General features: G+C 33.5%; 1 protein-coding gene and 1 non-coding gene across 2 annotated transcripts; one reads left to right on the top strand and one right to left on the bottom strand.

Moving 5' to 3' along the window:
* Positions 1–1,214: 1,214 nt before the first annotated feature.
* LOC115980087 (UDP-D-apiose/UDP-D-xylose synthase 2) lies at positions 1,215–5,355 on the top strand. The gene is made up of 9 exons (XM_031102362.1): positions 1,215–1,691; positions 1,786–1,878; positions 2,058–2,165; positions 3,739–3,853; positions 3,936–4,069; positions 4,169–4,270; positions 4,364–4,456; positions 4,566–4,701; positions 4,785–5,355. The coding sequence occupies exons 1-9, from the start codon at positions 1,422–1,424 to the stop codon at positions 4,895–4,897; spliced, it is 1,164 nt and encodes a 387-aa protein (XP_030958222.1). The 5' UTR covers positions 1,215–1,421; the 3' UTR covers positions 4,898–5,355.
* Positions 5,356–7,214: 1,859 nt separating this feature from the next.
* TRNAR-UCU lies at positions 7,215–7,287 on the bottom strand. The gene has a single exon. It is a non-coding gene; the product is annotated as a tRNA-Arg (tRNA).
* Between the last annotated feature and the right edge of the window lie 6,184 nt (positions 7,288–13,471).

Raw genomic sequence — 13,471 nt, 5'->3', positions numbered from 1 at the left:
AAAAAATTCAACATGTGCAAATTTGACCGAAGAAAATGGAATAATTTCTTCTCCTACTCTTTATCAAACTAGCTCTTACTATAGTAACTATGCCCTCAAAGACACACTCACACTCATCTATGAACTAACAACTTCAATATTACTGACTTATTTCAGTATTCATTTTTGTGGGTAGGTTTTATCACACTTTTATCTATATTAAGTGATTAAATAATGCATAATTCTAAATTGAGATAAATAGAAAATTTCAACATTTTTAAAAAATTGAAAAGCCTGTTATTACGAAAAATTTCAACATACACAAATTTGACTGATGAAAGGGAATAATTTCTTCTCCTATTCTTTGTCAAACTAGCTCTTACTATAGTAATTCTCAGCAAAAATAAAAATAAAAATAAAAACACTCTTACTTTAGTAACTATACCCTCAAAAAAAAAAAAAACACACTCACACTCATCCATGAAATAACGACTTCAATATTATTGAATTATTTCAATATTCATTTTTTTAGTAGGTTTTATCACCCTTTTATCTATATTAACTGATATAATAATGCAAAATCCTAAATAGAGAGGAATAGAAAATTTTAACATACACAAATTTGACTTGAGAAAGGAAATAACATCTTTTCCTTATAAATAAAATAAATAATCTCAAATAAATAATCTCTATCTTTATTGGACCTCATTATTCAATATTTTCATAATAAATCTTATGTGGTAAGTTATTATTTGTTTTTACTAATGAGCAATAAAGTAATTTTAGTAATTGATTCAAATTAAAAACCTATAACAACTTGTCAACTATAAAAGTTAAGTTTTTTTTTTTTTTTTGAGAAATAATTACAACATGCTACTAATCCTACAGCTCAAATCATTTCTCCCCTAGACCCCCAAGCATTTTATATATAGGGAGGTGTTAATTCAGTTACAAGACCTTTGACAAAGATTAGGTTCTTTTATAATTGTACTCTGATTATATAAGGTATGTTATAAACCTGATTTAAAACATTATTATTATTATTATTGTATGAATTCTAATAATTGTTATTGTTGAAAATATCTGTAAAAGAAATAAAAAATAAAAAAAATAACGCCTGAGCGGGGCCAGAAATAGCGCGAGTACCCTGATCATTGACACGCGCGAGAGTGTTCCAAAAAAAAAAAAAATCCAATCCCCAATTAATTTAGGCCGAGAGGGAAGTGCAAAGGAGTCACATCCACTCACAGAAATACATCCTCCCTCCCTTTCCGCTCTCTCTTCCCCCTTCAAATATCCCTTTCACCTCTCTTCTCCTCACAAGTCACATTCTTTCCTTCCAATCCAAATTCCTCTCTCTCTCTCTCTCTCAAAAACTCAACTCTTTCAGTGCACAAAAGGCGAAGAAAACAACAACAAAGAAAAGCTTCAAACAGAGAAAAATGGCGGCGAGGGTAGATCTGGACGGGAAACCAATCAAGCCTCTGACGATATGCATGATCGGAGCTGGTGGTTTCATTGGCTCCCACCTCTGCGAAAAGCTCATGGCGGAGACGCCGCACAAGGTGTTGGGTCTCGATGTCTACAGCGACAAGATCAAGCACCTTCTCGAGCCCGCGGGGGCTCACCCTTGGTCCGATCGCATCCAGTTCCACCGCCTCAACATCAAGAACGACTCTCGCCTCGAAGGCCTCATCAAGATGTCAGATCTGGTTAGTTCCACTCCTCTCTCTACACATTACCATTTCAGATTCTCTCAATTTCTTCGTTCTTTTTTTGAAACTGTTCTTGAATTTTTTGTCGTAGACGATAAATCTGGCGGCGATTTGTACTCCGGCGGACTACAACACGCGTCCACTCGATACGATTTACAGCAATTTCATCGATGCGCTCCCAGTGGTAAGCATTGATTGAGATCAAAATCGCGTTTTTTTTTTTCAATTCTTGTTGCATTTGGAATCAATTGGAATTTGATTTGATTGATTGGAACTTTTATTTATTTTACGTTCGCTTTACAAAGATTTGGTTGTTATTTGATTGACGGTGATGTGTGTGATTGTGATTTTTGATTTGATTAGGTTAAGTACTGCTCAGAGAACAATAAGCGTCTCATTCACTTCTCTACTTGTGAGGTGTACGGGAAAACGATTGGGAGCTTTCTTCCTAAAGACAGTCCTCTTCGTAAGGTAATCCTTCGCTTTCTTCATCTTTTCTTACTTGTTGGCAATTCTTGGTATAGATCAGATCTGTGATTTTCTTGCTACCTTTTTTGTGATTAATTTGGCGGTTGCGTAATTCAGATAGTTTGTGGCTCAGCATTTGCTGTTTTGATGTAAATATGTTTTGGATGTATAATGTGGATCAAGATTTGAAATGATATGTGTAGGAATGATTGATTATTAATTTTAAGTGTAATAAATAATACTAGTAATTTGAACTGCCATGAATGACTGTATAGATTGAAGATCTTTGTACAAAAGCACGGGTAATTCATTTAATATAGAAATTATTGATTTTCAAGAGCTCTCTTTTAGGTAGCCATCTTCTATACATTATGAGTTTAAAGCCATTTTCAGACAATGCGGGTTGTTTGTAGAGAATTTTATTTTATTTTTTATATATTTTTGTTCCAATGATGATAGTCTTACTAATGCCGTGGTTATTCGTTTATTTATTTATATGTTTTCATCTAAAAGTAGTTATTCTTGTGTGTTTATTTTAGATATGGGTTTTTCACGCCTCCCTTATGTGGGCCTGTGGCTGGTTGGTTGTTTTTGTTGTTGTCACACATAGCTGACTGAGTTGTAGCATTCAATAAAAAAAAAATGATAATTTCTGTAGCCTATAACCATATGCATGTATTTGTTGAGAATTCTAGTCTTCTAGAAGTTGATGAAAGTTTTAGATGACGAAAATCTCAGTAATTTTATTTATTCCTGTCATTAGGTGTTTTTGAATTATGAGAGAATTTACTTTCTTTTTTTTTAATTTTAAAAAAATAAAAATAGAGAGAGAGATGGTTGGAGTGCATTTCGGAAGTGGAAAGATTCTAGAATGACATTAGTATTTTTTTTTTTCTTTTTAATACACGCAACCCACCTGTGGGTCTAGAACACACGACCTCACTCACCATTCCATTATTATGGGAGGAGTAAGTGCCAGTTGCGCTATAGCTCAGTGCCATTTTTTTAAAAGAAAAAAGTAACATGAATTGGTTCAGGTTAATGTTACAATTTTATCATATGAGAGAGAGATAGAGGGGTTGGTTATGAGGTGTGTTTGCTTATGTGAGTTACAAGGTTGGTTAATTTTTTCAGGGTCAACAGGTTTCTTAAGGTTTATATGAGGTTGGTTATAGGCATGTGTGTTTTATGAGGGGTAGCTTTTGTGGGTGTTTGTGTGCGTTTTTAAATGAGGTTGGCTGGCAGTTTCTCTTTGTTCTGAGTACTTATTTGGAGTAATAACCATTCTCTCTATACACTGAGGTATAAAACTGCTTTTCTTATGATAGAATTATAACTCACTTTTGACATTGTGAGTTAATGGTTGCCCTTACATTTTTGGTTGGATCAGATTGACATTTCAGAGTTTAATGCAAGTTACGAAGAAACAATCCCTTTTCTCTTCTTATTATTGCTTTAAGTTTATCTGCAGATATTAGATTAATATGAATATGTTACATTACTTTGAAGTCAATGTGGTTTGTTTTATACCTTACTTTCTATGAGCTGACTCATTCTATTTGCTATTTTGTTCCAGGAGCCAGAGTATTTCGTTCTTAAAGAAGATGAATCCCCATGCATTTTTGGCCCTATTGAGAAGCAGCGATGGTCCTATGCATGTGCAAAGCAGTTGATTGAGAGGCTGATTTATGGTTTGCTACCTTTTCCATCGGCTTGGCTGTTTCTTAATTGGTATTTTGTAATGAATATTGCTGACTTCTTGTCTTGTTACAGCTGAAGGTGCAGAGAATGGTATGGAGTTCACAATTGTGAGACCTTTTAACTGGATTGGACCCAGAATGGATTTCATTCCTGGCATTGATGGTCCAAGTGAGGGCGTTCCCAGAGTTCTGGCATGCTTTAGCAATGTATGATCAGTTTTTTCGCATCTTTAGTGTATGTAGATATTTTAGAGTATTTCTCTTTTGTTTTGTATATTTGTTTTAATCATGTCCTTCCTGTATCAGAATCTACTGCGTCATGAGCCACTCAAGCTTGTGGATGGTGGTGTTTCCCAGAGAACATTCGTTTATATAAAGGATGCAATTGAAGCTGTTATGTTGATGATCGTGCGTTCTGATATACTGCCCTTTTTCTTTCATTTTAAATGTATGTTTGACATGACAGTGGCTGAGTACTGTGATCCTTTTCTTTATTTTCAGGAAAATCCCGCTAGAGCCAATGGCCATATTTTCAATGTGGGCAACCCTAACAATGAAGTTACAGTTAGGCAGCTTGCTGAAATGATGACTGATGTGAGTTGAAGGATTGTTTTATGTGTGTTTGGTTGGGAAAAGACTGGCTTAATTATTGCCTTTTTATGCTTTTTTGGGATTTGAGAATTAATGTTCTTCCACTATACAGGTTTATTCAAAAGTAAGTGGTGAACCTTCTCTGGAAGAACCTACAGTTGATGTGAGCTCCCAAGAATTCTACGGTGCTGGATATGACGATAGTGACAAGAGAATTCCTGACATGACCATAATCCATAAACAACTTGGTAGGATTCTTTTCTACTCTACTTTTATCTCGTAGAGCCTCGAGATTTAGAAACAATTTGACAGAAGTTTATGGGTTTTCCAGGTTGGGACCCCAAGACATCGCTCTGGGATTTGCTTGAATCAACACTCACCTATCAACACAGGACATATGCTGAGGCTATGAAGCAGGCCATTGCAAAACCAGCTGCCAACTAATGCAAGTTGGTGTTCAGTGGCACTTACGAGAAGGGGGATTCTTGCTTAGGTTGCTGTTGTCTACAATTCTTTTTACGGAAGTCCTATAATATATGTTAATCTTTGATTCCCACATACCCTATTTTTTGTTTTTTTGGTCTTTCCTGTGTCACTAGTCTCATAGCTGAAGTAGCTCAGGAATGTGTTCTGGATATCTCTGGAGAAGACCTTGGATTCTGTTACTGAACTCTATCGTATAACTGTAATTGTCAGTAGAGCTTGGCTACGACATGTTGGGGGCCATTATACAAGGTTTATGTTCTCACCTTCTCATGGGGTAATGGTTGTCATTTCCCTATTTTGTCACTCTCAGGGCGCGTTGTATTATTTATTTATCTTGTTTGAGTCGTATTCTAAATTATTATTGTTATTATTTATTAATCTCAGGCAATTCTTTTGGTTGCTGGGTTCTACTTCTACATAATTAGTGTGATGAGAGTAGGTAATGTTTGACGTGCTTGCTTATTATACGCACGTACATCTAGTCATGTATATATCTTGTGGAACAACCTTGTTCTCAATATTTTGCTATAATGGCTTTGGGTCAAAGATTGGTAAGCCATAGAACATGTTTGATGCGTTTCCTTTTACTACATTTACTACATGATTTCTACTTTTACTACACTTCTGCAACCACCACCAGACCCAACAGTCAGAAAAATGAAATTGCAAATTATACTATTATAATTTAGTGTAATTTTGATTTAAATAGGCTTATTTGGTGGGTGGGAAGGAGGGAGGGAGGGAGAGTGAAGGGGAGTGGAGTGGAGTAGAGTAAAGTTGGTTTAAAATTTGGCTGAAAATAGATAAATTTTAAGCCAAATCTGCTCACTCTCACTTGATCCAAACAAACCATAAAAGTTTTAAAATTTTGATCCGTTCTCTTTATGTTATATAGTATTTGGATTTGGTTGCTACCATTAATATTTGTTGTTGATGTGGCTGTTAAAATATCACATGGCATTGACGGTGGTGACTTGGTGGATCTCTTATTTCTGGGAACCAATATTGTAATTTTGATATTAAAAATTGTGAGAAATTGGAGACAAGTGTCACTTTGAGGATGTCAATTAAAAGTTAAATATTTTTTTTAATTAAATAAATTTTAAAGGTTTTCATATCATATAATACTATTCAGATGTTAAATCTTAACATCTTGAGATTAAATTTATGATACCAATTCGTCATCGTTGGTGTCAATCAAAAACGTTGTTAGCTCAAAATATATTGGAATGAGTACAATATATTAGTATCAACACAACCCAAAAGTAACATTCTAATCAAACCATGGGCTGTTCTCAAAAACCCAAAACCCTCCAAATGGCTTCCGCCTCCTCTAGGCTGGGTCAAAATCAATTTTAATGTAGCAATCAGGCCCAACAACTCCATGGTTGCTGCTGTTTGCGAGAAAGACAATGGTGATATCCTATTTTCCCGCTCACTTCTTCCTCCATCGGATCCTCTTCTTGGAAAGTTATTGTAGCTCTTTTAGCCTTTAAATGGTCTGCCTTGGTCAACCTCTCTTTTGTGTTCGATTTAAAGTTGATTCAAGCACAGTAATTGAGATTCTTCAGACTTCAGCTTCCCCTCCTCCTGATTTCCTTGTCTATGTCATCTCAAATGTAGTTGCCTCTTTTTTCTTTTTCTTTTTTGAGAAACAATGTAGTTGCCTCTTTAAATCCTTCTCTTGTTGAGAATTTTGTTATGTTCCTTGGAACTTAAACCATTTAGCCCATAACATTGCTTCTTGGGCAGCATTTTGTAATTGTGATGGACCCATAACAATCTCTAATCTTCTAGGTTGGATCTTCTATTTAGAAGGTAGAGATGGGTCTGGACCCGTTTTCCTCCTTTCCTCTTAATACATTTACTCTTTAAAAAAAAAAATTCTAGTCAAACATTTCTCGCATGCAGAGATATATGTCAAACAAATGGAAAATTATTTTGGAGCATTTCACAGAACAAGAGTGGAAACAATGGCCTACCTAAGGTTTGCAATTTGTCTAACAGTAATGCTATGAAACAAAACAAAAGAAGTAGATATGAAAGAAATATTTCGAATAAATTTTTGTTTGGCAAAAGAATTTCCATGAAAAATATTTCCATTGAAAGAAATAGATATGAAGAGATGGTAATTTTAAAGCTCGAAAATGTATTTGAATGATCAGAAAACAAAAGGAATAAGATTTGAGGCCTTTGTAAGAGGCCCAGAAGGCAGTAAGCCGACAGTTATGGAATTGTTCACAGGTAGCCCAGCCCAAAATGAAAAAGAAGATCTCACGCCCGGTGGGACTCGAACCCACAATCGCCTGATTAGAAGTCAGACGCCTTATCCATTAGGCCACGGGCGCTTTGCTTGAGAACAATAGAATTAATAATATAAATAAGTTGCCTGATTGAAATCAAATAGCTAATTTCTTTTGATAAAAGGGGGATTCAATTAAAAAAAAAAAACACACTACTCTAGGCTTTGATGGACCTACTTAATAAAACAAATAATTAAAGTGATGAGGATTTTATATTTTGGTGATTAATGACTAAAGTGGACTGTGTGAAAATTGGAAATGATAGAGAGAATTTGAGGTTAGTTTAGACTCTAGAATAAGAGGGGCAGATTAGAGGGAAATGAGTAAGAAAGGAAATGAAAGAACTCGGTATTATTCAACTTGATTCCTAATCACGAGTGCTCACTCTCCCCTTTTTATAAAAAGGTTGTATCAAAAATGGCAATAACTAAACTATAACTAAATAAATGGTAATAACATTCACATTATTGTGCTTATTACTAAAACTTATCGACATTGATGACTTATCACTAAGTACTAATTTACTTCTTTTTTTTTTTTTTTTTTGGTAATGGGGGTTGAATGCATTGAATGATTTGAATCTAAATCAGTCTATTACAAAAAGCCTCTTCTTTATCCAAGGTGCAAAGCTGATCCACCATATGCGGTGGGAGGGCAAACAAAATGAAAGGAACATCTCTAACACTACCAATACGGGCTAAAGCATCCGCGTATTGATTAGCTTCCTTATACGCATGAACTACTTGCAGGTTTGGGAACTTTTTCAAGAGGAGCTTGCAATCAGTAAGCAACGATTCAAGAGAGAGGTTAGTAATAGGATTTTTCATTAGGTGTACAACGGCAAGAGCATCAAGTTCAACAATAAGATTATGTATATTTTTCATTGCTGCCAGGTGTAGCTCGTCACGGAGAGCCCACAGCTCGGCCATAACACTATTCAGCTTCCCACAATTTTTGGCAAAGCCTTTGATCCAAGTACCATGTTCATTCCTCAATAAACCTCCTCTGCACCCCCCCCCCTGGGCGCCGCTTGTCCAGCACTGCCAAGTACTAATTTACTTTTATAGCACTAGTAATAGGGATGCAAAAAAATACATATTTTTACACCCTCAAATACTACTTTATTTATTTTACTAACACATCCAACAATACATCCAATATCATGATTTTTATTTTTACATACAACCCAATAAAATAATATAAACTAACCTATCAACTTATTCTCTCTCTTCTCTCCCATCTCTCTCTTTCATCTTTCTTGTACTTTTATAGTTACTTTTATGTTTAGCAACCATGAATATTAGGTTGTATATATACAACCTCAGATCATTAGCATCCAGGAATGCAAAAAAAAAAAAAAAACTTATTTTGCATCCTTAAGCATTATTTTATCTATTTTATCAACTCATTTTACAATTCACCTTACATCCCAATAAAATAATATAAACTACCTAATAAAATAATAAAAAGTATTATTCTCCCTCTTTTTCCCCACTCACTTTTTCTCTTCACACACAATCACATATTAAGATAATATTTTTTTTACAACCTATGAATAATAAGGTTGCATATATGCAACTTTACTATATGCAACCTTACTATTCATAGGTTTCAAATTTTTTAAATTTACAAACCCGGATGGAGTGGGTTTTGGGTGACTTAGGTTATAAAACAACAACTGGGGAGTGTTTATATCCCCAATGCTAGTGCTCTTATTATTCATGATTGCTAAATATTTGTAGTAACCCACCCCGGTATGAAGCTCAATTTAAGCAGTTGGGTTGCTAAAATAGCAACTTGGGGAGTTTTACACCCCCAATGCTAATGCTCTAAGTTGTTTGTTATTGGGTTGTGCATAAAATTTGCTAGTAGTTATGGTTTTTTTTTTTTTTTGAATTTTGAATTTTGGTGATAAAGAATTGTAATATTTAACACAAAAAGCTTTCACTAATCATGGTTATGGCTTGTTCAAGTTAATATTTTTAAAATTTAGAATATTTTGTTATTGTTATTAACCGAATGACTATATTAATTTTCTGCAAACCTTCAAAGGATAAAGAAGTCATTTCCTTTAAAACTTGGGCTGCAGTATCATTCTTCTAAATTTCAAAGGAGATTTTTGTAATTTACTCTTTTAAATTTGTAATACTGTTTGCCTTTAAGTTCTAAACATGGAAATCTTCAGATCTTTATTATTTTTTAATCTTCTAGTACATTTTATTTTAGGTAGAAGTTGTTCTACATGATCTTTGATTAAACTGCCCTTTGACTTCCCCGCCAAAGAAAGCTCATCCATGGTAATGATGGGTCCATGGTTTTGGCCTTTGGGTACGTAGTTTTTTTTTGGTGCTAAATTCTTAGGTAGAGTTTATTTCGACATGCAGGATGCAACTATGCCACAATTATAAATTAGTATAGTCATTCAATTCACAGAAGTAAATATAATTAATCAAATCAAAAAATGAATAGAACAATGACTTGAAAAGAATTGGAGTCCCATGCTATAACTGGTTGATGTATGGGACTGCTTTTATTTATTTTTGAGGTCATCTAGGCTGCCCAGGTCAATATACTAATTGAATTTTTGTGCGGGGTATTAACTTGTAATCCTCCCTACATAGGTGTGAGCTTATATAATAGATCATTATGTGACAGGTATTGTCATACAAGCAAAAAAGAAGAAGTGTTGTCATACAAAATAAATTGCCAAAAGATTTTTGCAAATATTATTTGGTTTAAAATATTGTTAAATTGGAGGGACACTTGGCATAAAATCATAATAGATTATTTTAATTCTTTGTCCAGTTTCAATTTCAACTTTTCTCAACCAAAAAAAAAAAAAAAAAAAAATCAACTATATAATAATATAGAGATAAATCTAAAAGGGTTGAGGATTTTGGTGGCTGTTTGAGATTTGAGTCACCAGTCCGAAAAAGAAACAATACTGTTGAATAAAACATGGGTACGTTGACATTTGACACTATATTAGTCAAAAAGTTTCATTCATGTACTTTAAACAATGTAATAAGTAATAACTGATAGCATTATGTGATAAAATTTCAATGCTACACGTAGAGCAAAAGCGGATGCTGACACTTGTACAAAACTTTACGTTTTTTAATACAACTAAAATTGTCTAATGGCTCTATCAAAAAAAAAAAAAAAATTTGTATAATGGCATTTTGCTTATTGTGCTATATGATGTAAGAAACCACGTTATTCTTGTGCTCCCAGAAGCACAATATCATATGTTTTACTCACACAAATTGACCTATAACTACTTTGGATTTTCATATTGGCAGTTGGCACGACATTTGCCTGGCCTGTTGAAATTAGAGGCAACCTATGTCACATGAAATTGACAATCAATTTGCTGCCCTTCTTTTTTATATGAAAAATTCTCCCAACTGGGAAATATATTAGTAATCTTTATGAAGATGCTGGGTGCTGACTGTTTTGGAAATGTTGAAACGAGAAGATAATTCCTTTTACGTTTTGAGGTGTTATATAATCAGTCCACGAAATATAGAAAGAATTACATTTTGACTTACAAATAATTATAGAATATTCGATAAATACAATAAATATATGCTCATTCTTCTTACATAATAATGAGTTTTACCAAATAAATTCATAGTGAAATTCACAATTCATATTAGAAGAAAAATATGCATTTATGACACTCTTGGAATATTATTCTATAATTTTCTTTGATTTAGTCACTTTTATAGTTCACTATATAATCAAATTAAGGTTAACTTAATTAGTTTCTAAAAAAAGAAGGTTAACTTAATTGGTGATTCTTCTCACATAATAATGAGTTTTACCAAATAAATTCATAGTGGAATCCACAATTCATATTAAAAGAAAAATATGCATTTATGGTACTCCCGGAATATTATTTTATAATTTTCTTTGATTTAGTCACTTTTATAGTTCACTATATAATCAAATTAAGGTTAACTTAATTAGTTTTGTAGGAGCTGGGATTGAGCACTTCTTCTATTAGATGAGTGGACTCAGGCCTGACTAACCCAATACAATAAATTTATAGAGAATGGGTTTAAGAACTAGGTCTTACTGAGGGTTACAACAACTAGAGATGATTATGAGTGGGTTGAATAACAAGGACGTGGACTAAAGTATGAAATTCTGTCCTCGGGTATTTCTTCCGAGGAACTTGTTGTTCTTATTATTTCTTCAGTGCTTGATTACAAAAGTTTCCAAGATCATGCAAATTGATACCGTATTCTCTCCTTCTAATTCCCGATCCCCCTTTACAGGAGGATTTCTCACATTATATACCCCCTTTCGGTTGATCTTGGCCCTCCATCTGTTGATCATGCAGGTCACTACTCGAGTGCTTGTCCCATTAGCCACCTTCCCAAACCTTCTGTGCATTGCAGCAACCAAGACAGTACTGTTCAGAGGTCATTTTCTCATTAATGCGGCCAGAACGTTAGTTGTGGGCATTTAATGTGGAGATGACAGTTTCTCTTTGAATTGTTCCTCCACCATGCTCTCGTAGCTGTCCTACTGTACTTGTCCTTTTTCTTGGGATGCTCTAGGAAGCTGCCTTTGATGGCGTGTTGTTCTTCCCTTCTAGGATCTTGGTTGGCCTCAAACATGGTTGTCCTCGGCGATGTTTCTTGGCAATTTGGGCTTTCTTCTTTCGTCTTCGGGCATTTCTTCCTCCTTGGCGTGGGTCTTGGGCATAGTATAAGGTGGGCCGGAGTTGCCAAATTCTTTGACCCCACAAGTTTCTAAAAAAAGAAGGTTAACTTAATTAGTGATTACACATTACACCATTTATATTTGGTCTGTTTTTATTTTTGAAATAATAGGTTTTTTTTTTTTTTTTCCAAAGTCCTTTAGCTTACATATATTTCGAATGTGAGCATCTTGTCCACTTTTGTCAAATGGGCTACCATTAAGTCTTGAAACCGACATAATTTTTTTTTAATTTCTAAATCCTAAAGAGTAGAGAAATTACATTTTATAATATTATGACTAAGAGTGCATTTGGGAAGCGCGTTTTGCGCTTCCCAGACGCTCGTTTACGTTTCAGGAATTTTTTTTTTTTTGTCAAGCCGTATTTTTTTACTTTTCTTACGTGAACAGTGTTTTTATGTACTGTTCATGGGTCCCACAAAATACATTTTTCAGTAACTTTTTCATTAAAAATGGGTCTCATGATACTATTCACACATTTAAAAATTATTTTGTTACAATGTTTTTCAGTTTTCAGTTTCAGTTTTCAATTTTCAGCTGTATCCAAACGGACCCTAAATTTTCTTTTTTATTTTGATCCACGTTTGAGATTTTTTTATTATTATTTTGATTTGATCTATCAAATTTGATTCCCTTTTTTAAAATGGTCCTTTAGGCACATGTGGATTTGGGTCAGTGTTCAACTTCAAGGCACGCGTGTTTAGCAATAATACGTTTAATTGATTTTTTTTTTTTTTTTTAATTTAACCACCCCCGAACTCTAACGTTGAAAATAAAGTTTATCTTATACGTTTTTATGGTAATAACTACTAGTCATAATTTTTCACAAAAAAAAAAAAAAAAAAACTACTAGTCTTAATTTTTTTTTATCATTGTTTCATCCTTTTGCCTATAATGTAGATCTATAATATAGAAGTGACAAATTTACCTGTTATTTTCTTTTTCATTAATAAGTATGTTATGGTTTAACAAAAAGATCAGAGTATAAAAGATTTCAAAGAAGTTTGTAGTTCACTTGCTTGGCTGTTTGTAAATAGAATTTTTAGGATTTGTGATTTTCAATTAGCTTAATTGATTTAGTATTTTGTTATTGAATAAGAGATTTGGAGTTGAAATCTTGTTTTCATTAAAAACAATTAATGTCTTCACCTGATAATAAAAAGCAATCATCATGAAACAGATATCATAGTTTGAAATTCTATTGTATCTATAAAATAAATAAATAAAAAATTCTAGAACTAATTTTGATGAGTATCTTCTTTCAAATTTCCTAATAATACTTCAAGCTAAGTAGAGAAAATTTGATCAATATATAATCAATTTTATTTAAGTGCTAGTTGGACTAAGTTTTAGATAATTTTTGCCTTCCCATTTGCCTAAAAACACTTACAAAATATAGAATGAATTGTAGGGACATGTCCAATTAAAAGGTATCTTATCTTATGGGACCACTCTTTCACAATATATAAGATCATATATGAAATTTAAGAGTACAAAG

Source organism: Quercus lobata, chromosome 1 (genome assembly GCF_001633185.2).
Source record: "Quercus lobata isolate SW786 chromosome 1, ValleyOak3.0 Primary Assembly, whole genome shotgun sequence".
Taxonomy (NCBI): domain Eukaryota; kingdom Viridiplantae; phylum Streptophyta; class Magnoliopsida; order Fagales; family Fagaceae; genus Quercus; species Quercus lobata.
The sequence above is the reverse complement of the archived record's forward strand: the minus strand, read 5'-3'. Positions and strand labels throughout refer to the sequence as shown.

Excerpts from the sequence above, each read along its gene's own strand:
- LOC115980087 (XM_031102362.1), top strand. The coding sequence starts at position 1,422 with ATGGCGGCGAGGGTAGATCTGGACGGGAAACCAATCAAGCCTCTGACG. Across the intron at positions 1,692-1,785 it reads TCATCAAGATGTCAGATCTG|ACGATAAATCTGGCGGCGAT; the intron begins GTTAGTTCCACT and ends TTTTTGTCGTAG. Across the intron at positions 4,457-4,565 it reads TTGCTGAAATGATGACTGAT|GTTTATTCAAAAGTAAGTGG; the intron begins GTGAGTTGAAGG and ends TCCACTATACAG.